This window comes from Cotesia glomerata, linkage group LG4 (genome assembly GCF_020080835.1).
Source record: "Cotesia glomerata isolate CgM1 linkage group LG4, MPM_Cglom_v2.3, whole genome shotgun sequence".
Lineage (NCBI taxonomy): Eukaryota > Metazoa > Arthropoda > Insecta > Hymenoptera > Braconidae > Cotesia > Cotesia glomerata.
The window spans coordinates 19,111,945-19,132,722 of NC_058161.1; the positions used below are offsets into that span (position 1 = coordinate 19,111,945).

The following is a 20,778-nucleotide window of genomic DNA, read 5'->3' on the forward strand; positions in this document are numbered from 1 at the left end:
TATATTATCTTCGATCGATACAAGTGAATTCTTTATTCAAAAACGATTCTCTTCAATAAAGAATAATTTTATTTCATTTCAAGAATTATTGATTGTTGATTAGAGAACAACTTTTTTTATTTATAATGCTATAAGTTTAAGTCAGAAAAAAACTTTAAAGAAAAAAAATTTGTATTTCTCTATAAGCCGAAAAATATTTATTAATACAGAGAATAGCAAAAATAGTAAAATTTATATGCTTAAAACAAGTAAAATAATATGTTAATTCTCGAGTCGCGCCATACTTGATACAAGTCGGTAATATCTTGAACCAACGTTACCGTCTATCTTAATCCAAGAGAAAGAAATTCTTGGGCGAAGTTGTATATATCTTATTTTAAAACAACCAAGTTCCTTGATTCGAGAATCAATTTCTTAAGTTAAGAGAATTTAGTTACTTAAAACAAGAATGACATTTTGAAAAAAAATTTTTTCTTGAATCAAGTCATTTTTTTTTATCAGTGTATAGAAGACACTCAAACTATTCATTAAATATCACAAAATATCATGTAAAAAAGTATAAAATTCATTATTTATAATTTAATATTGAAAAAAGGGTCATTTGCAGCGGTTACTATATTTAATAACAACTCTCACTCTTTAAAGTTCATCCTTTGAAACAGTAAAAATTCCCATTTTAATTAATATGTATTTTATAATATCATATCGAGTGACTTGTGACAAATAATATATTAAATAACAACTCTAATAACTACTTTAATTTAACAGTTTAAAATAGTTAGAATGGCTACTTAGATATGTATAGTTAAAATTTTGAAGGGAGAAGGGAGAGAAGGTCACAATCACTTGTTAAATTTAACAAAGTCAAACAGTAAAAATCTGACACTTTAAATATATTTTTTACCAGTCAAAGCAAATCAATAATTATAGATTTGTTTTTATCGTTGCGTTTAAAATTTACTATTTTACCTTACAAATTTTGACGTTGGTTACATTTAAATCTAAAAGTCTTCCTGTAGTAGTTTTAGTAACCATTTTAAATATTTTTTCCATATCACACGATAATCTTTTACTTGCAAAATGATAAACATTAAAGTTGTAATTGTTAATTATTATACTTAAACTTTTTGGACATTTACATAGCTGTTATTACTGTTTTAAATCCTATTTTTTTTTATATAATTATTGAATTGTAGCATTCGAATAATAAATATCACAAATTAACTATTAAAATCATAATTTTACTGTTTGAAATAGTATTTACTATCAATTGATTACTATTTATTATATTTTATTATACAGAAAAAAAAATTAACTCAAATAAAGTAAATAAATATGAAGAATTTAATCTTCTTGATTTGAGTAAAAAAATTCTTAAAATAAGAAATTTTTCTTGGTTTAAGTAAATTTTACTTGATTCAATACAATTAAACTCTTCAAAATTATTTTCTTGGCCAAGAATTTTTCTCTTGATTCAATTCTTTTTCTGTGTAGTTAAGTAAGTATCATCAATCTGAGTTTCCCTAAAACTTGGTTTCAAGAACAAAAAATACACGGAAAAAAGTAAACTGTAATATTCACTCGGATTCTGGTTAATTTTTATAGTTTCAAACAGTAAAGCGGACATCGGGGTGGCAAAAATATAAATATTACAGAACTTAATGTAGAAAGTATAAAAGCCACAATTTATAATTTAATATCCAAAATAAGTGATTACTAGCTGTCACTATAGTAAATAACGACTCTTTCATCTTAAAAAATTACAGTTTCAAACAGTAAAAATTGCCATTTCAATATATAATCCATATTATAAGGAAAAGGGGAACTTAGATGAAAGAGAAGGGGGTCTCACTCTAGGAGAATTTAACATTTAAAACAGTAAAAATTATACTTTTAAAATATACATTTTATCAGTCCGAGCAAGACAATGATTACAGTTTGATTTTTAGCGTTGCGTTTAAAATTTGCCATTTTACTTTGTAAATATTGACGTTGCTTGTATTAGAAATTTACTAACTTTATTTTATACTTTTTACATATCATTGCGATCATTTTTTAGGTACGAAATGATAAATATCAAAGTCTGAATTCTTAATTATTATACCTTAACATTTTAGACATTTACATAGCGAATATTACTGTTTGAAATAGTATTTTCTTCCATGTAAAGAGTAAATTGTAACGTTTAAATGGTAAATATTATAATTGAGGTTATAATTGAGGATGGTTTTACTTGTATCACTGTAGAATGTTTTACAAGGGAGGGTGGGGAATTATTGTCTCTCCACTTTTTTCTCCGCAATATAATCTCTCAACCCCGTCATTATGATTCTCAACCACTTTTTCGTCCCCACGCCGCTGCATGTCGGGATTTTTTCTTTCATGCCCGACACACATGTGCTGCGACTGTGGCCGACTTACGCGTTATAATCAGTACCTGCATTTGCATTACGGTCTTAAATAGTATGGAGGTACTTCTATAATGACATTTTACCTCCATAACTATATGGGAAAACCACAGAAAACCCAACCGGTACAGAGGCTGGCAATGAAACGCACATATTCTTAGTTTATAATCATTGAAAAATATTGGTGCGCGCCGGAATCGAACCCTGGTCCCACTCTTTCGAAATGCAGGTACTGAGCCGATTAGGCTATTGCCAACCGGTAAATATTATAAAATGAATAGTAAAATAACGATTTTACTGTTTGAAATGGTAATTTTTAGCAGTTGATCATTACTTATTATAAATCGACTGTTATTTATTACAGTTTACTTTTTTCCATGTAGCATTCGAATAATAAATATTACAAATTAACTATTGAAATTACAATTTTACTGTTTGAAATAGTATTTACTATCAACTGATCACTATTTATTATAAATCCATTGCTTCTTTTTTTACCATGCAGTTCTAACAATTTTATAACTAAAAATTTAGTTCTAAAATTTCATAAACTCAAAAAGAAATAATAATTTTTTTCAGGTAATCATACTGGCGATAACATTTGTCGTAGCAGTGGTAGCAAATTTTGGGATAGCGGCATGTGTGTTATTGTACAAGGAAATGCGTACACCGACAAACCTCTGTCTGGTTAATTTGGCTGCAGCTGATTTACTGTTTGCATTAGGAGTACCAGCCGTCGCTTACACACGTCTCACACAATCTTGGCTTCTTGGTGATACCGTTTGTCGTCTACTCCCTTATTCACAAGTATGTTAATAATATTATAGTACAAAAAAAAAATTTAATAAATAATAACTAAAAAAATTAAATGATTTTTCAGGGAAAAACATTTGACCTAATTTTATTTTTCTTCTTTTTATTATCAATATATTCACTAAAATGCTTCTCCAATATTTTTCTATTCAAATAGTCACGAAAGTGTATCACCTTTTTATTTATTTTTTTTTTTTTTTGTACAATAAACAAACCTTTTAGTCGTAAATATATCTTAGTTTAAGATCTGCGGTATGTTCGTACTAATTGAATCGATAAATAAACACTATGTACTTTGTTAAATATTGTCTAAACAACGTCCTACTATTTTAATTAAAATATCGATTCCATTGACTGACGTCTTTTTATTCCGTTTACTTGCACCCACCTATAATATAATAGATATAGTTTATACATACTTAGTGTGAACTTTAACTGGGAACTAAAGTAAAAAACATTTTTAGAAAATATTAAGCATATCTGATCAGATCCAACGTCAGATATGTCAAATAAGAAGCTACAAAAAACAAACTATGTTTCTTTTTTTAGACTCTTGTGATATGATAATATGTTAGTTTATGATGTGTGCCTTCGGCACACATCTCAAAAAAACTACACGGTAAAAAGTAAACTGTAAAATTCACTCGGATTCTTTTAAGGGGTTACATGGGTTTCACGGTTCAAAAAATCGATTTTTTTTTTGGCTTATTAAATTCTACAACATCTCTAGAATATTGTCGTAAAGTTTCAAATCGATCCGAATAATAGTTTCGGAGATACAGTTTTAAAAAGTTGCTTGCTCAAAGCACTGTTGTATTGTCATTCAAAACTTTAAACTCGTTTTTCTCAAAACTATGTTTTCAAAAACGGTTGTCAAGATTTCTCGAGAACTACTCAACCGATCTTGATGAAATTTTAGACAGGTCTTCGAGATATAATTTACAAGGTCTTGAACGAAGGATTTTTTTTTTTCAATGACAACTATTTAAAAAAAAAAATGCCGCGAAATTTTAGCCAAATTTTTAATTTTTTTTTGTAAAAACCTCTGCCAAAAATCCAATTTTCATTTTTTTTTTTTCCTTCGTTCAAGACCTAGTTTGAAGTCTTAACTAAAGCACATATATTTTTTTTTTTTCATTTCAAATAATCCTGCTAGGAGTTCTGCTGTCCACGCGGACGCATCTTTTTTCCGAGGGCTCGCCGGAAATGACGTCACATTAGCAGAGTTTTTAATATTTTTTTTTTTAATTTCAGTAATCCCTTATTAAACATGTATCTTTAAGACAGTAAAAAGTTTGAATAAAATATTTCATTTTTTCTATTAAAAACAAATTGTTGAATATAGGCCATTTTTTCCGTAGGAAACCCATGTAACCCCTTAAAATAGTAATTTTTTCCATTTGGTCATTACTTATTATATAATATAAATATAATATAATATAAATCGACTATTATTTATTAAAGTTTACTTATTTCCGTATACTTAAAAAATAGGATTTGTAATATATGCAAGTTATTTAACGATAAAACCCAAAAATTCATTTATTTTTTAATTTCCGAGCTAGGAAATAAATTAAAAAAATTTATGCAACCGATATGCAAAATTAAAAAAAGCAATTAGGTATTTATTAAAAAAAAAAAAACAATCTAATTATAAGACAATCTGAACAAATTAAAGAATCAAAATAATTTAATAAACTTTTAGCTAAAATTGATAAAATTTATCAATTTTATATTCTTTTTATTTATAAAAATTCTGTATTAAAATTTTTTTTTAAATCATTCTTAATTATTTTTATTTATAAATTGTAATCAAGAGACACGGTAGATTTCTGAGATGAATATTTTTAAAAAAATCTACCTAAAAAATAGGATTTGTAATATATGCAAGTTATTTAACGATAAAACCCAAAAATTCATTTATTTTTTAATTTCCGAGCTACGAAATAAATTAAAAAAAATATCAAAAGTCGAGGAATAATAGCTTTAATTGAAGATAATTATGAGAACTTTGACATAAATTTAATAGAATTGAGCTATCTTTTACGGCTGATAAATTTTTTAAAGAAAAACGCCCGAAATACATTCATTGAAAAATTTTTTCAAATTTTCAAAATCACGGAATTAATTTAAAAAATCATCAAAATTAGACAAATAATAGCTTAAATTGAAGGTAATTATGTGAACTTTAAGATACATTTAATAGATTTAATTTATCTTTAACATCTAGAAAATAATTTCCATAAATTTGACGAAATAAAAAATTTTTTAAAAATGAAAAAAATTTTCAACACCCACAACTCGTAAACCAACCGGCCGATTTAGCTCATCTTCAAACTTGATCTTGGTATTGATTCATAAAATAATTCCACAAAATTTCATAAAGATCGGTTAAGAACTGTGGACGCAATCTTGCTTACATGCTGCGTTATATCACACTTATATACATAAACTTTTGAGCCAACGCTATTTTTCGGCGTAACTCCAAGAAATAAAATATATTATGACAAAATTTTCTTAAAATTGCGACACAAGACCTGCTACAATAGCTAGATTTCTAAAAATATCTATCTAATAATTTAATTGTTATAAAAACCTAAAAAAAATTGTTTTTTTTCGTTTTAGTTCGTATGTGGGTTCGTGTTATTGTGGACATTGACACTGATATCGATGGACCGGCACAGATGTTTAGCAGTAGTGCCTTACAGAAGTGCTTTGACAACAGGCCGAGTACTGGCAGCGAGTTTTATGACATGGTTTATTGGTTCATTGATATTTTTACCAGTTGTATTCTGGTTTCAACAAAAGGTAATATCGATATGTACTTTGATAAATAACTTTCAGAGTAAATAAATTTATTTAATAATACTTTTCAATAATTTGAAATTATTATTTTTTCTTTTTTTTAATAGGTGATAAAGGAGTTCACTATTTGCACGCTAATATTCCCAACAAATGAAATTGTAAACGTATCACTTTGCTTTACCATTCCGATAATAATAATTGCGTGTTTATTACCGATGTGCTTACTGGTTTACCATTACCAAAGAATATTTCAAAAGATTATTGACACAAGGAGTAGGTGGGCCGTTTCATGTGTCACTCAGGTGAGGACTATTGATTTATTGATGAATATTTTAATTTGGACAAAATTATTTATTGCAATTATTAGTTACCTACTTTTCCTTGCTTGTTAAAATATTCTCGACAATTATTCTATTTTTATAAAAAGGTATATAAACATTTTTTTTAGACATTTTTTTTTTAATTTTGAAATTCGGGATTTTTTATAATACTGGAAAAAATATTAATTTTTTTGATTTTAAGTTTTCAATTTTTAAATTTAAAAAATCTATTTTTTAGTCAGAATTTTTTTCTAATTTTATATATTAAAAATATACATCAGTCATAAAATTTAAAATTTTTCATTATTTAAAAATTCTAATTTGAAAAATTTTTAAGTTCCAAATGTTGAAAAAAAACTTCAAATTTTTAAAAAAATCAATTTTCAAACTAAGAAAAAAATTTTTTTTCATATAACCTGCATTGAAAATGCGAGTTTCAATGCCTGTTGAACCAACCGAAACTAGACAATTTCAGACCAATGCGACTGTGCCGGGCAGGAATCAATTATTTCTTCCCGGCAGACAAAAAATGACGATTTTCTGTCCGCGAGGTGAAATTGCAGCTTTATTTTCAATCCTATCAATTGTTTGTTTATTTTATACCTTTATAATTGTCATTCTAACCGTTAACTATACTGACATATTATAATTTTGTTATCAAGCATAAATAAGAATGACAAAAGAAAACTATTCAATTTACGAATAATGTTCGATAAAAAATAATTTATTACTTTCTATTTTATTATAAGTTTTATAATAAAATGGTATTTTCGCTATTCGTCTGAAACTATCTAGTTAATAGCATTTTTAATGCAACATATGAAAAATATAATGTGTGACGCGGGATGAAACACGATTTCAGACCGAGTGATGCCAGCTCTCGCTTCGCTCGGGCAGGCAACTTCACTCTGGTCTGAAATCGTTTTGTTTCATCCCTAGTTACACAATATACTATTGTAGAAAATTTTAGTTTAAATTTTTTTTAATTTTTAATCCTTTAGAAGTTTAAAAAAAAAAACTCATGAAAAATCTACAATTTGTGCTAAATTTTTGAAAATTTAAATTCTTTAAAAATAATTTTGAAGATTTTTAATTTATTAAAATTTCCAACAAAAAAATCTAATTTCAAAAAAATCAATTTTTCAGCCCGAAAATAGTTCTTTTGTTAAAAAATTTTTGAAACTTGTAGCTTACAAAAAAAAAAAAAATTTCAAATTTTTTAAAATAAAAAAAATCTACAATTTGTACAACCTTAAAAATTTCCAAAAATTTCCAAAAACTCAAAATTTTCAAAAATTTATAATTTCTAAAAACTCAAAATTTTCAAGTTTTGTTAAAAATTTCCAAAAACTCAAAATTTCCAAAAATTTCTAAATTTTTAAAAACTCAATATTTTCAAAAGTTTTGTTAAAAATTTATAAATTTATAAAAGCCCAAAATATCTAAAAATTTATAAAAGCCCGAAATATCTAAAAATTTTCAAAATTTCTAAAAACTCAAAATTCCAAAAAATTTTTAAATTTCTCAAAGCTCAAAATTTTGTTAAAAATTTCCAGAAATTCAAAATTTTTAAAAATTTCTAAATTTTTAAAAACTCAAAATTTTCAAAAGTTTTGTTAAAAATTTCCAAAATCTCAAAATTTCCAAAAATTTCTAAATTTCTAAAAACTCAAAATTTTCAAAAGTTTTGTTAAAGATTTTCAAAAATTTCTAAAAACTCAAAATTTTCAAAAATTTTGTTAAAAATTTCCAAAATCTCAAAATTTCCAAAAATTTAAAAATTTCTGAACTCAAAATTTTTAAAAGTTTTGTTATAAATTTCTAAAAACTCAAAATTTCCAATCAAAAAAAATTTTTTTTTTTCAATTATTAACTAAAAAAAAAATACAATTTTTTTTCCAGGGTCAAGATCCAATGAGACGTGACTCAGAGCTGTCAATAGTCGGAACGTTGGTTCCTTGGGCAGGAAGAAAATCATCAGCGGCCTCGGTATCAAGCCGACAAGGCCGCGCCGGGAGTTTATCTCAGCACGAAGAAATACGACTGCACAAACATTTAAGAGTAGTGCGAATTCTCCTGGTTAACGTGTTTGCCATATTAATAATGTGGTTGCCAATAACACTAATAATGCTGTTATTATATTTGGACAGTCGTCGACCACCAAGTGATACCACCGATTACTTTCTCCGGTCGCGTCATTTTATCTGGGCACTAATAATAGCCCAGTTAAACACCGTAATAAATCCACTATTATACGGAGTATTGTCCGAGAACTTTCGAGCGTGCTTCGCTAAAATGTGTCGGCGTAATAATGGAACAGGAAGTGAACGACCGAGTGCCGGTGGTATTGTAGTACCAGGTGGCAATAGTTCCTGTGCTAACAATTTTAATTCACGTAAAAATTCTAAATCCCTTGAAATAATTCAAAACCGTTTGCGTACGCGCAGTAATAACAGTTTTAAGAATATTAAAGTACAATCGAAGAAAAGTTCCAGTAGTATTGGAAGTATTATTGAAGCTACGGAGAAAATTTAATATTTTTTTTTTATGTAAGTAGTAGAAGCATGCAAGACTTAAGGACTAACACTGTATTTTTCTTTCTTTCGGACGGAAAATAAAATTTAGAGTCAAGTGTGCGCACTTATACAGAAAAAAAGGTTCACTTGAGCCAAGAAAATATTTTTCATCCTAATTATTTTCTTGAGCGAAAAAAAAATTTTTATTGACACGAGAAACTTCACTTATTCCAACAAAATTAATTCTCTTGCTTTAAGAAATACGTATCTTGATCCAAGAAAATTTATTCAAATCAAGAAAATCTTGTTGTAAAGAGAAAATTCAGCCTCGAAGCTCCAAAAAATTTAGTTCTTGATAGAAGTTAATTTTCTTGTCTTGAGAAAATTTCTTTCTTGCTCCAAAAAATTAAATATAAAGATAGAAGTAAATTTTCATTAATATTTCTATTGATTAACATGTCAAATAGGAAGATCAAATAATATTTCATCATTTTTTTTCATTCAATATGTATAATTGCACGCTAAAATAATATAAAATAGGTATCAAATATTCTCGAGAAAAATTTTCTCAAGGTGAGAAAATTTTTTTCTCAGCTGAAGTAGGTGGCGCTGCTTCCCTAAAGTATCTAAAAATCTTGATCAAATATAAAAATTTATTGTATCAAGTATTTATGATAATTTGAATTAAGAAAAAATGACTTCCACCAAGAATAGAATTTAACGAAAAATTTTAACTTCGGCACTTTCTGTGTAAGCACACTGATAAAAAAAATGACTTGACTCAAGAAAATCTTTTTCTTCAAAATGTCATTCTTGTTTTAAGTAATTAAATTCTCTTAACTTAAGAAATTGATTCTCGAATCAAGAAATTTGGTTGTTTTTAAATAAGAAATATACAACTTCGCCCAAGAATTTCTTTCTCTTGGATTAAGATAGACGGTAACGTTGGTTCAAGATATTACCGACTTGTTCCAAGTATGGCGCGACTCGAAAATTAATATATTATTTTACTTGTTTTAAGCATATAAATTTTTGTATTTTTGCTATTCTCTGTATTAATAAATATTTATCGGCAAATAGAGAAATACAAATTTTTTTACTTCAAAGTTTTTTTCTGACTTAAACTTATAACATTATAAATAAAAAAATTTGTTCTTGAATCAACAATCAATAATTTTTTAAATGAAATAAAATTATTCTTTATTGAAGAGAATCGTTTTTGAATAAAGAATTCACTTGTCTCGATCGAAGATAATATAGTCTTGAACCTCGTAAAAATGTTATCGATCGGAGTGATTAGATCTCTCACTCCAAGAAACATGAAATCAAGACAAGTATTTCTTGAACACTGAGAGAAAAATATGGTCAACTGAACTAGGAAAATCTAGTTAAATAGCATCACCACTATTTAATTGCAGTTCTTGTACCTAACATTATTTATTATATTGAACCTCAGTAGATAGTTACTTAAACTATTTTCAGTTAAATATCAGCTTAATAGCCATCTTGATTAAGTTTAACTCAGAAAACAGAAAAAATAATTCATATAGCTTGGACCGGGAATCGAACTCGGATCTTTTGGTTACGCGCTAAGGGCTCTTCCAGTTTAGCTATCTGAGACGTCGTCCGTAAAAACCTTTCAGTCACCTAATAACTTTTTGTTTAACGCGATAGCAAAAACATATTTATTAAAATATAATCGATATAACTATTTATCAATAGTTACTTGAACTAATGCATAGTTTGAGCAATTACAAAAAAAAAGTTCAGAAAACTATATTTTCATAATTGTGATGTTATAATTCAGTTAACTATGCACTTTTCTCTCAGTGAAATAAGACAACTAGTTCTCTTCAAAATAATTTTCTTGGAGCAAGAATAATTTTCTTGAATAAGGATATTTTTTTTTATCAGTGCATTCAAAAATAAACGATAAGCATAAAAAGAAAATAAAAGTTTGGAAAATCAAAAATTGCACAACTCATAATGCTCATTTAATTATGAAGTAATAAAATAAAAAAGTACATGGTTGGAAAATTTCAAGATTTTATTAACTCTAAATATCATTCCGTAAAAATTATAAAAAATTTATTTAAAAAAAATTGAACTTTTAATTATTTAAATAAATTATTGTAAGAATATAATGTTCATATTAATAATTTTATATTTAAAATATTAACTTCATATCAAACAGCGATTATTTGTAAAAAAAAATTGTAAAATTCTTTATAGTACTAACATTTAGTTTATAAAATCACCGCTACTGGCGCTAGTTCTGCGCAAAGCGAATAAAGTAACGTTTACAGTACATTTCTTCTTAACAGCTAAAAATTTTTTAGAATATAAAAAAAATACTCAAGTAATTAATTTAAATAAATGTAAATTATTATATTAACTTTAGTGACTTAAATCTAAGTATAAATATACCATAAATATAAATATAAAAAGTAAGACAAGTAACTGTAAAATTTTGTACACTCTAATGAGTTATGATAGTGTATTTTATAATATAATTATAAATAAATTAGTAATTAAAAAAAAAATAAAAATAAAGATATTTAAGGGAAAGATGAAAAGACTGTTTAACTGTATCACATATTATTATGTTTACGTCTTGATGTAAGTCTTAAAATAGCGATGTATTGTTAGTGTTAATTTACTGACGCAATTCAGCCTTACATTGATTTGACGTTTTGTTTACGGGAAATGCAATAAAATTAATGCTAAAAAGTATAATTTACTGCTACTCAATTCCGAGTTGTACCGTACAGGTTTACACGGCTATTTATACTCAAAAACGTCCTTTCGCCAAATGTGGCGTATCAACTTTTGACATTTAAGTTTAAAAAATCTCTATGTAATTTACTCTGAAATAAAAATAAGAATAAAATAAATAAATAAATAAATAAATAAATCACTATTCACTTCAAAGATATCTTTATTTATCCTTAACTCAATTTTTCTTCATTTATTGTTCATAACATGACAATATTTTATATTAGCTTATTATTTTAATAATATATTATCATAGAATTCTAGCTTCTTTATTTTTTTTATTTTAAATTAAATAATTTAACAGAAAAAATTAAATAATAACAGCACTCGGAATTTTAATTATAAAAATTACAGTACAAAATTTTTTTCAACTTATTATTGATTACAAATTATTATCTTTTTATTAATCAAAATTGAAAAAAAAAAAAAAATTTTTTAAATAAAAAATGTGATTTTTTTTGTTAAAAAAATGTGTTTTAATTTTTAGTTTGTTTAAAATTTTTTTGAGTTGAAATTTATTTTTAATTTTTATACTTAAAAACTATAAAATTGAACAGAAGCGCCATCTACTTAAGAAAAACGGGAAAATAATTTTATGAGAAGAAATAAAATTAATATATAATTTTATATTATTATATTAATCTAGCAATTTGCAGTCACTACGTGACTGCTGAGAATTGTGAACTATAATAAATAAAAATTTTTTTATTTGTATAATGACTTTTGTTTTAGTGTACTGTATTTTCTTAACTATTGACATTTATAAAGATATAAGCTCATCCTGATGTTACACTCATCAAGAGCTTTCATTTGAGTACCCACATGGCATTTTTGATATATTTTTTATATATACATATATATAATATATATAAAATATATGAAAAATTGATGTGGGTATTTAAATGAAAGCTCTTGATGAGTGTAACATCAGGATGAGCTTATCTCTTTAAAAATGTCAATTGTTCACAAAATACAAAGTCATTTCTTAATTATTGACATTTTTAAAGATATAAACTCATTTCGATGTTACACTCATCAAGAGCTTTCATTTGAGTACCCACATGTCATTTTTGATATATTTTTCATATATACATATATATAATATATGAAAAATTGATGTGGGTACTCAAATGAAAGCTCTCGATGAATATAACATCAGGATGAGCTTATCTTTTTAAAAATGTCAATTGTTCACAAAATACAAGGTCATTTCTTAAATATTGACATTTTTTAAGATATAAACTCATTTTGAGGCCTCATACACTCATCGAGGCCTTCAATTTAAGTACCCTCATGGCATTTTTCATATATTTTACATACATGTTATTTGTGAAATATATAATATATAAAATATATAAAAAATCGATGTGGGTACTCAAATGAAAGCTCTCGATAAGTGTAACATTAAAATGAGCTTATTTCTTTGAAAATGTCAATAGTTCCCAAGAAACAAGGTAATTTCTTCATGTAATTAAAAATTTTCAAAAATCTGGAATTTCTCTTCTCAAACTCTTCTTTACATAACAAATCTTCTTAAAACGATCTTCATCACCATCTCCAGTCCTCAGAACGCCAAGCTTAGTATTCAAAAAATTCCTCTTCTTCTCCATCAAACTCCTCAGAGTCTCCTTCTCCTTAGCAGAAGCTTTCTTCTCGCAATCCTTCACAACAAACCAGGGCTTATCCTCTTCAACCAAAGTAACAAGATCTAAACAAATTTCCGCGGTGCTGTCAAAGAATTCAAGCGGCAGCGGAAGTTCCGCTGCAATTTTTCCATCTTCAACTTTTTGCATGGTAAAAAATTCTTGTTCCTTACAACTAACCCCAACGCGGATCCAACAATCTCTCGGTAAAGTTCCTTCAAAACTCGCTTTTAAAAAAATGAAACTACTCGTCCTTTCAACCCAAATCTTCTTTATCCCCAATAATTTACTTTTGTGCGCATAAATATTTATTCTCTTCAATTTATCCTGCTCAATAAGCAACTTTTCATTCTTAACCTTCAATTCCTTCGACAAATCACAAATATTATCAACAATAACCGAAGTTCCGCTGCACATACTGCTTCTTAGTTCAAAAAACTCGTCGCCATCTTGGTCCGCCATCTTATTGAACTCTTGCGCAATCTCCGCCATTTCCCCTGCGGCTTTTAACCCCCAAACTTTATTCTCTACAATCCTAAGAGCCTTCAGCGCTTCGTTTAAGTAACTGTGGTAAGTAACGCCACCTGTACTAACCTTCAAAGTAACAAAATATATTTTATCCCCTCCAATTATTAAATTAATATAGTCTTCATTTTCTTCAATAAATCCAACGCAATTATTAATCTCGCAATTGAAGAATATTTTTTTAAAATCCAAATTTTCTGTTATTAATATCAACAATTTTTTGTTTGATGTTTTTAATAATAAATATATTATTTTATTATTTTTATTTCTTATTACCACAAAATCCGTTAATTTATAAGTTGATTCGTAAATTAATTCCGTTTTATTATCGATAAATTTATAGAGTAAATAATTGTTTGCTATTAAGCATATATCTTTATCTGTTATTAATTTTTTCAAATTTCCCGCTTCATTTAAATTTATTTTTATCGAATTAATATCGATTCTCGAATTCGATATATCGATTCTTGAATTCGATATATCGAAATTTTGTGTTGAGGTCGAGATATTTAGTGAAAGTTCAAAATTCGATTGATCGAAATTTTTCGAGTTCGATTGATCGATTTTTATCGATTGATCGATATCGATACTCGATTGATTCAGAAAAAATAATTCATTTGAATATTTTTCCTGTTTATTTTGCAACCACAAAAAATTGTCCTTAATGCATAAATTTTTGTAAAATTCCTCGGCTATTTCAACTCCAGTAGAACTAACTATTCTAAATGTTTCAATATTATTATTAATTACAAATTTATAAATACCTCGAGGTTCACAAATAAAAAACACTCTTTCTTTGTAGCTTTTTAATTTTTTAATTCCACTTGGCGCTTTTATTAATTTTAAATTTCCCGCCACCGAATTTGCCGCTGACGTCAGAGTTGTTAGTGGAAAATATGCGAACTGATCATTTTTCCAAACAAAAACTGTGTTAATATTATAAAAATCGAGAATTTCAAAATTTTCAGGCTCGAAATTCGGGCATGATGTTTTTATAATCATAATTGTAATTTTTTTTTGGTTTTTATTGCATTGTTTATTATCTAAACTTTTTATTAATCACTTTTTTGTTTGTTTTTTCACAGACGTTTTTTTCTTGCCGGTTAGAAATTTTAGGTTAGGATTTAAACTGTCAGTTGTTAATAGTTTGATATATCGATACCTCGATAAATAAATAATAGTGAAATTAGCCGACAAGTGTCGAATTTCAGAATTTTTTTAATAATTCAATTTTTATAATTAAAATTTTTTTTTTAGTTCCTCATTAAGAAATTTATAAAAACTATTAGTGTCATTTTTTTTGATATTTTTTATAATTTATTTTGTAAAAAAAAAATTTATAAAAATTGACAGCTGTCGGCTAACTTCAGTTTTTTGGAAAATAATGACACTGAAGTCGACAGACATAAAAAATATTTTTAAAATTTAATAGCAATTAAATTATTGTAAATAAAATTTAATTAAAAAATTTCAGATTTGAAAATTAATAAAAATTACAAATTAAAATTAATTTAGCAAATGTTTGATACTATTAGAAATATTATTAACAAATAAATTATGGCAAAAAAAATGAGGAAAAAAATTGACATGTAAAAATTAAAAATGCAATTTTTTAAAAATAATATTTTGGACCAAATTTGTTTGTTAAATAGAATTAAAAAATTGTTAAGTGACTGCTAACTCTAATCTTATAAATTACAAGTAAAAATTTTAATAATATACTAAAGTTAGCCGCTGTTTTTAGTTTTTTGATTTTTTTTTTCAATAATTAAATTAGAACAAAAATATATTTTTAAAAAATTACACTTAAAATTTTTTAAGTTTTTTAAAAAGTTTTTTAAAAAAAATTCTTAAAATTTTCAGATGTCGGCTAACTTAATTTTCATAAAATTTTATAATAATAAAGTTAGCTGACATTTTTGATTTTTTTATTTTGCTTTATTTATTAAATTATGACTAAAAAATATTTTTTTTAAATTGCACTTATAGTTTTTGAAGTTTTTAACATATGAAAAAATTTTTTTTATTTTTTTGTAATAATTTTTTCAAAAGAAAAAAAATTCTAAAAATTTTTAATGTCGGCTAACTTAATTTTCATAAAATTTTTAGAAGCATTTTTTTATTGTAATTGATTTGTTATAAAAATTTTAAAAATTGACAGCTGACGGATATTCCACTCTTATAATTTAGTTAGATGAAAAATATGAAAATATGTCATGTAAGCATACTATTCGTAACGTGATTGGTCGAATATATCATAAGTTCATAAGCATGAAAATATATGCAAACCGTACAGTCAGGCTTGCGCGCGCAAATTTGAATTCTAGTCTTCAGTATATTATCGAAAAATACTGTGATGATACTGAAGTCAGCTGATAGCTGTAAATTTTTTAAATTTTTATAAAAAAATTAATTAGAATTAAAAAATTAATTACAAATAATTTTTTTTTTTATTTTCAAACGTGAAATTTTTTTATAATAATTTAATTAATGAAAAATTTCTGTCAGCTGACTTCAGTATACAGAAAAGTTTCCTATAGTCAGACAATAATAATAATAATAATAATAATAATAATAATAATAATAATAGTAAGAATAATAATAATGAAAAAAATAAAGTAATGATAGTAGTTACAATAACTTTTATAACAATCACTACTTAGATGTGATAAACAAAAAAAAATTGTGTTATTATTATTTATAAGAATTTTTTTATAAATTCCATGAAATTTTATAAATTATACACTTAGTAATTATTATAATAATTAATTGTGTTTTTTTATATTGATAAATATTGTGGTTGTAAATAATTATTAAATTTTAAAGGTTTGTATAATTTTATTTTTTATTAGAAAAATTATTTAATTTGTTTTTTTATTTTTAGGTTACACATTTCTCGACCGGGAGTTTAAAATTCAGGTTAAAAAATATTTATTTAAGAAATAAATATTTGGAGGACAATGTACGAATTTAATAGTGATTTAAGTCAAGGAATGAGATCCTTTAAGGAATTGTTATTGGTAACTCAAGATGATGAAGAATTTGAGACAACAACTTCTGTTGAACAGGTAAATATTTTTAGTAAAAAGTTTTTATAAATTATGACAGAATTTAATTGTCAAATTTAATGATAAAATTTAGAGACATGTGATAATTTTTTGACAATTAAATTATGGCAAAGAAAATTTATTTTAAAAATTTTATATTTAGAAGCTCCAAAAAATTACGAATGTAATTTTCTATATTGAATTTATTTTTAAAGAAAAATAAAAAAATTATTAAGTGTTTCAACAATTGGTAATTTTAATTTCTTTCAATTAGTAATTTTTTATGATACTTAAATGATAATAAATTTGGCTGATATTTAATAATTTTTAGATTTTTTTTAACAAATAAATTATGGCAAAAAAAAAATATCAAAAAAATTGACTTGTAGGAATTTTAAAAAATTAAAAAAGCAATTTTTTAAAAATAATTTTTTTGAAGAAATTTTTTTGTTAAAAAAAATTAAAAAATTCTCTAGTGACTGCTAACTTTAATGTCATATACTTAATTATTATTTTTTTTTTTTTTTCAAGGAAACTGTTGAAGAAAATTGTCTGCAACTTTACAAAATAGCTGAAGATCCAAAATTAAGTCGCGGACGTCATATATCCTGGTTAAAAAAATCATTACATAAATTATCTGAGGGTTACGAGGTAAATATTTATTCTTTAATTAACATTTTCTTTAAAAATATTTTTTTAAATGAATTTTTTTCTTGTACATTCTAAAATACATATTTAATTTATTTAAATTTAATTTAACATATATGCTATTAAAAAAATATAATTAAACCCATATTTTATATATTTTTCTAAAAACCTTTTTATTAAAAAAATATTATTTTTTTTAAAGTGTTTAGATTGCAGTAGACCTTGGCTCTGTTACTGGTCACTACACGCATTAAATTTACTAGGTGAACAATTAAATGAAGAAGACAATATAAAAGTTATTGATTTTTTATCTAAATGCCAAGACCCATTGGGAGGTTTTGGTGGTGGTCCTGGTCAATTTCCACATTTGGCTTCTACTTATGCTGCGGTTTGTGCACTGTGTACCATTAAATCCAAGAAAGCTTATGATGCAATCGATAGGTATGCTTAATTTAAAAAAAAAAATTTAACTTAATTTAAAAAAAAATAAATAAGATAAAAAAAATTATATTAAATAAAAATAATAAATTAAATTAAATTATTAAATAAAAAAATCAAATAAAATTATTTAATAAAAAAATCAAATAAAATTATTTAATAAAAAAATCAAATATAATTATTTAATAAAAAAAATTTTATAAAATTTATAGAAAATCATTGGTGCGTTTCTTCCGTTCATTGAAATTTAAAGACGGAAGTTTTTCAATGCACAGAGACGGCGAGCTAGACATAAGAGGTGTTTACTGTGCGATAGCAGTAGCTAAGCTGACAAATGTCTACTCAGAAGAGCTTTTCAAGGGCACAGATGACTGGATTTCCAGGTGTCAAACCTGGGAAGGTGGCTTTGGAGGTTGTCCGGGTATGGAAGCTCATGGAGGATACACTTACTGTGGACTTGCGTCGCTAGTTTTGATGGGGAAGGTTGATAAGTGTGACTTGTCCGCGTTGTTGGTAAGAAAAATGTCTATTTTATTTTTTAGACTGTTAAAAAATTAAATTATACTTATAGTCAAGTTTATTTACCTTTTAAAAATTAATAGTTTAATTTTTAGTAGTTAATAATTTAAATTTTGATATTACGGAGAAAATATTGGTCTGAAAAAAAAAGTTTAAAAAAAAAAAATTGTAGAAAATTTAATTTTATATAGAAAATGTCGCTTATGATTTTTTTATACAACCAATATTTATTACTGTAATTCCAAAATTAAAATTTATAATGAATAATTCAAGTTTTTGTGAATTATAAAAATCTTGATTTTGAATTTACGGATTTTTGATTGGACCTGAGAGAAAATTATAAGAGACAATTTTTTTATAAAATTAAATTTTAGACAATTTTTATTTTACAAAATTTTTTGTGATAAAATTTTTCTTATTCTTTTCATTATATAGATTAATTTAAGCCAATTAAGGGAGTACGTGTAATTATGAAATTTTTTTTAATTTTTCAGAGATGGCTGGTTAATAAACAGATGAAATTAGAAGGAGGTTTTCAAGGACGTACTAATAAATTAGTGGATGGCTGCTACTCATTTTGGCAAGGTGCTTCATTTCCTCTGATAAATGCGATCCTAGCTAAAGAAAAAAAATATTTCAATTCAAACAATCACTGGCTCTTTGATCAAAAAGCACTTCAAGAGTATATTCTTGTTTGCTGTCAAAATCCTTATGGTGGATTTTTAGATAAACCAAAAAAGTATGTACTTGATTTTTTTATTCTACTTATTCAGGCTGCATTCAAAAATATCTCTAGACACATGATTAAGAAATGACCTTGTATCTTATAAACTATTGACATTTTTAAAGATATAAGCTCGAATCGACATTACACTCATTGAGACCTTTCATTTGAGTACCCACATCAATTTTTCATATATTTTATATATTTACATATATTATATATATGTATATATGAAAAATATATCAAAAATGCATGTGGGTACTCAAATGAAAGCTCTTGATGAGTGTAACATCAAAATGAGTTTATATTTTAAAAAATGTCAATAAATAAGAAATGACATTGTATCTTGTGAACTATTAACATTTTGAAAGATATAAGCTCATCCCGACATTACACTCATCGAGACCTTTCATTTGAGTACCCACATCAATTTTTTATATATTTTATATATTATATATATTTCACAAATACCATACATATAAAATATATAAAAAATGCCATGTGGGTACTTAAATGAAAGGTCTCGAAGAGTGTAACTTCGAAATGAGTTTATATCTTAAAAAATGTCCATAATTAAGAAATGACATTGTATCTTGTGAACTATTGAAATTTTTGAAGATATAAGCTCACCCCGAGATTATACTCATCGAAACCTTTCATTTAAGTACCCATATGGCATTTTTCACATATTTTATATATTTATATATATTACATATATAAGCTCTTGATTAGTGTAACATCAGGATGAGCTTATATCTTTAAAAACTTCAACAGTTTAGAAAGTACAGTGCAATTCAACAAATATCATGTGAACTATTGACATTTTTAAAGTTATAAGCTCACCATGACATTACACTCTTCGAGACCTTTCATTTGAGTACCCACATTAATTTTTCATATATTTTATATATTTATATATATTACATATATTTATATATGAAAAATATATCAAAAATGCATGTGGGTACTCAAATGAAAGCTCTTGATTAGTGTAACATCGGGATGAGCTTATATCTTTAAAAACATCAATATTTAAAAAAGTACAGTGCAATTTAACAAAATTCATTATTTAATAATGCAAAATTTCATTTATTTATAATAATAATATTAATATTTTACTTATGTTAATTTTATCTAAAATATTTGGAACCTTTATCTAAAGTCCAATAATTTAATTAATCAAACTTTATTAATTGCAATAAAATTTTTTATTAGTAATATCAATAATTTATTAATTTTACAGAAATCGTGATATTTATCATACTTGCTACGTACTGAGTGGACTCTCGATAGCCCAAAATTCACCCACTCCGTCAATACTCGGCCAACGGTACATTAATTTAGTCGAATCAACTCATCCACTTTACAACCTTGTGTCTTCATGTGTCACCAAAGCCATTAATTACTTTGAAATACTGCCAATACCTGATTAACATTGATGAATAATTAAAATCAACTTAAATTTTTAAAAAATTCAAATCAACTTGTTAAAATTATAGATTATTAAAAAATCCTTACGATGGACCAAGAATTTATGAGCAACATTCAAAATGCCAATTAAATTTTAAATTTTCACTTTAATGTACACTAATTATTA

At 25.3% G+C, this 20,778-nt stretch overlaps 3 protein-coding genes and 1 long non-coding RNA gene across 6 annotated transcripts in view; 3 read left to right on the top strand and 1 right to left on the bottom strand.

The window, feature by feature from the left end:
• LOC123262672 (free fatty acid receptor 4-like) overlaps positions 1-9,007 on the top strand; it is a 106,243-nt gene extending 97,236 nt beyond the window's left edge. For all 3 annotated transcript variants that reach the window (XM_044725005.1, XM_044725006.1, XM_044725007.1), the window contains 4 exons: positions 2,988-3,215; positions 5,847-6,029; positions 6,134-6,328; positions 8,249-9,007. In XM_044725005.1, coding sequence (XP_044580940.1) covers positions 2,988-3,215; positions 5,847-6,029; positions 6,134-6,328; positions 8,249-8,881 — 1,239 coding nt within the window. In that variant the 3' untranslated portion in view covers positions 8,882-9,007. The remainder of the gene's footprint in view (positions 1-2,987; positions 3,216-5,846; positions 6,030-6,133; positions 6,329-8,248) is intronic.
• On the top strand, positions 4,088-4,558 carry LOC123262680. The gene is made up of 2 exons (XR_006509015.1): positions 4,088-4,144; positions 4,378-4,558. It is a non-coding gene; the product is annotated as an uncharacterized LOC123262680 (long non-coding RNA).
• A 4,048-nt stretch (positions 9,008-13,055) lies between the features above and the next one.
• LOC123263926 lies at positions 13,056-14,807 on the bottom strand. The gene has a single exon (XM_044726972.1). It carries the CDS (start codon positions 14,805-14,807, stop codon positions 13,119-13,121), a length of 1,689 nt encoding a protein of 562 aa, XP_044582907.1. The 3' UTR covers positions 13,056-13,118.
• A 1,806-nt stretch (positions 14,808-16,613) lies between these two features.
• LOC123263688 (protein farnesyltransferase subunit beta) lies at positions 16,614-20,776 on the top strand. Its single transcript, XM_044726630.1, has 7 exons — positions 16,614-16,631; positions 16,690-16,873; positions 17,384-17,503; positions 17,703-17,941; positions 18,151-18,451; positions 18,952-19,196; positions 20,425-20,776. Exons 2-7 carry the CDS (start codon positions 16,766-16,768, stop codon positions 20,612-20,614), a joined length of 1,203 nt encoding a protein of 400 aa, XP_044582565.1. The 5' UTR covers positions 16,614-16,631; positions 16,690-16,765; the 3' UTR covers positions 20,615-20,776.
• Positions 20,777-20,778: the final 2 nt, after the last annotated feature.

Excerpts from the sequence above, each read along its gene's own strand:
- LOC123263926 (XM_044726972.1), bottom strand. The coding sequence starts at position 14,807 with ATGATTATAAAAACATCATGCCCGAATTTCGAGCCTGAAAATTTTGAA.
- LOC123263688 (XM_044726630.1), top strand. The coding sequence starts at position 16,766 with ATGTACGAATTTAATAGTGATTTAAGTCAAGGAATGAGATCCTTTAAG. Across the intron at positions 16,874-17,383 it reads CAACAACTTCTGTTGAACAG|GAAACTGTTGAAGAAAATTG; the intron begins GTAAATATTTTT and ends TTTTTTTTCAAG. Across the intron at positions 19,197-20,424 it reads TTTTTAGATAAACCAAAAAA|AAATCGTGATATTTATCATA; the intron begins GTATGTACTTGA and ends TTAATTTTACAG.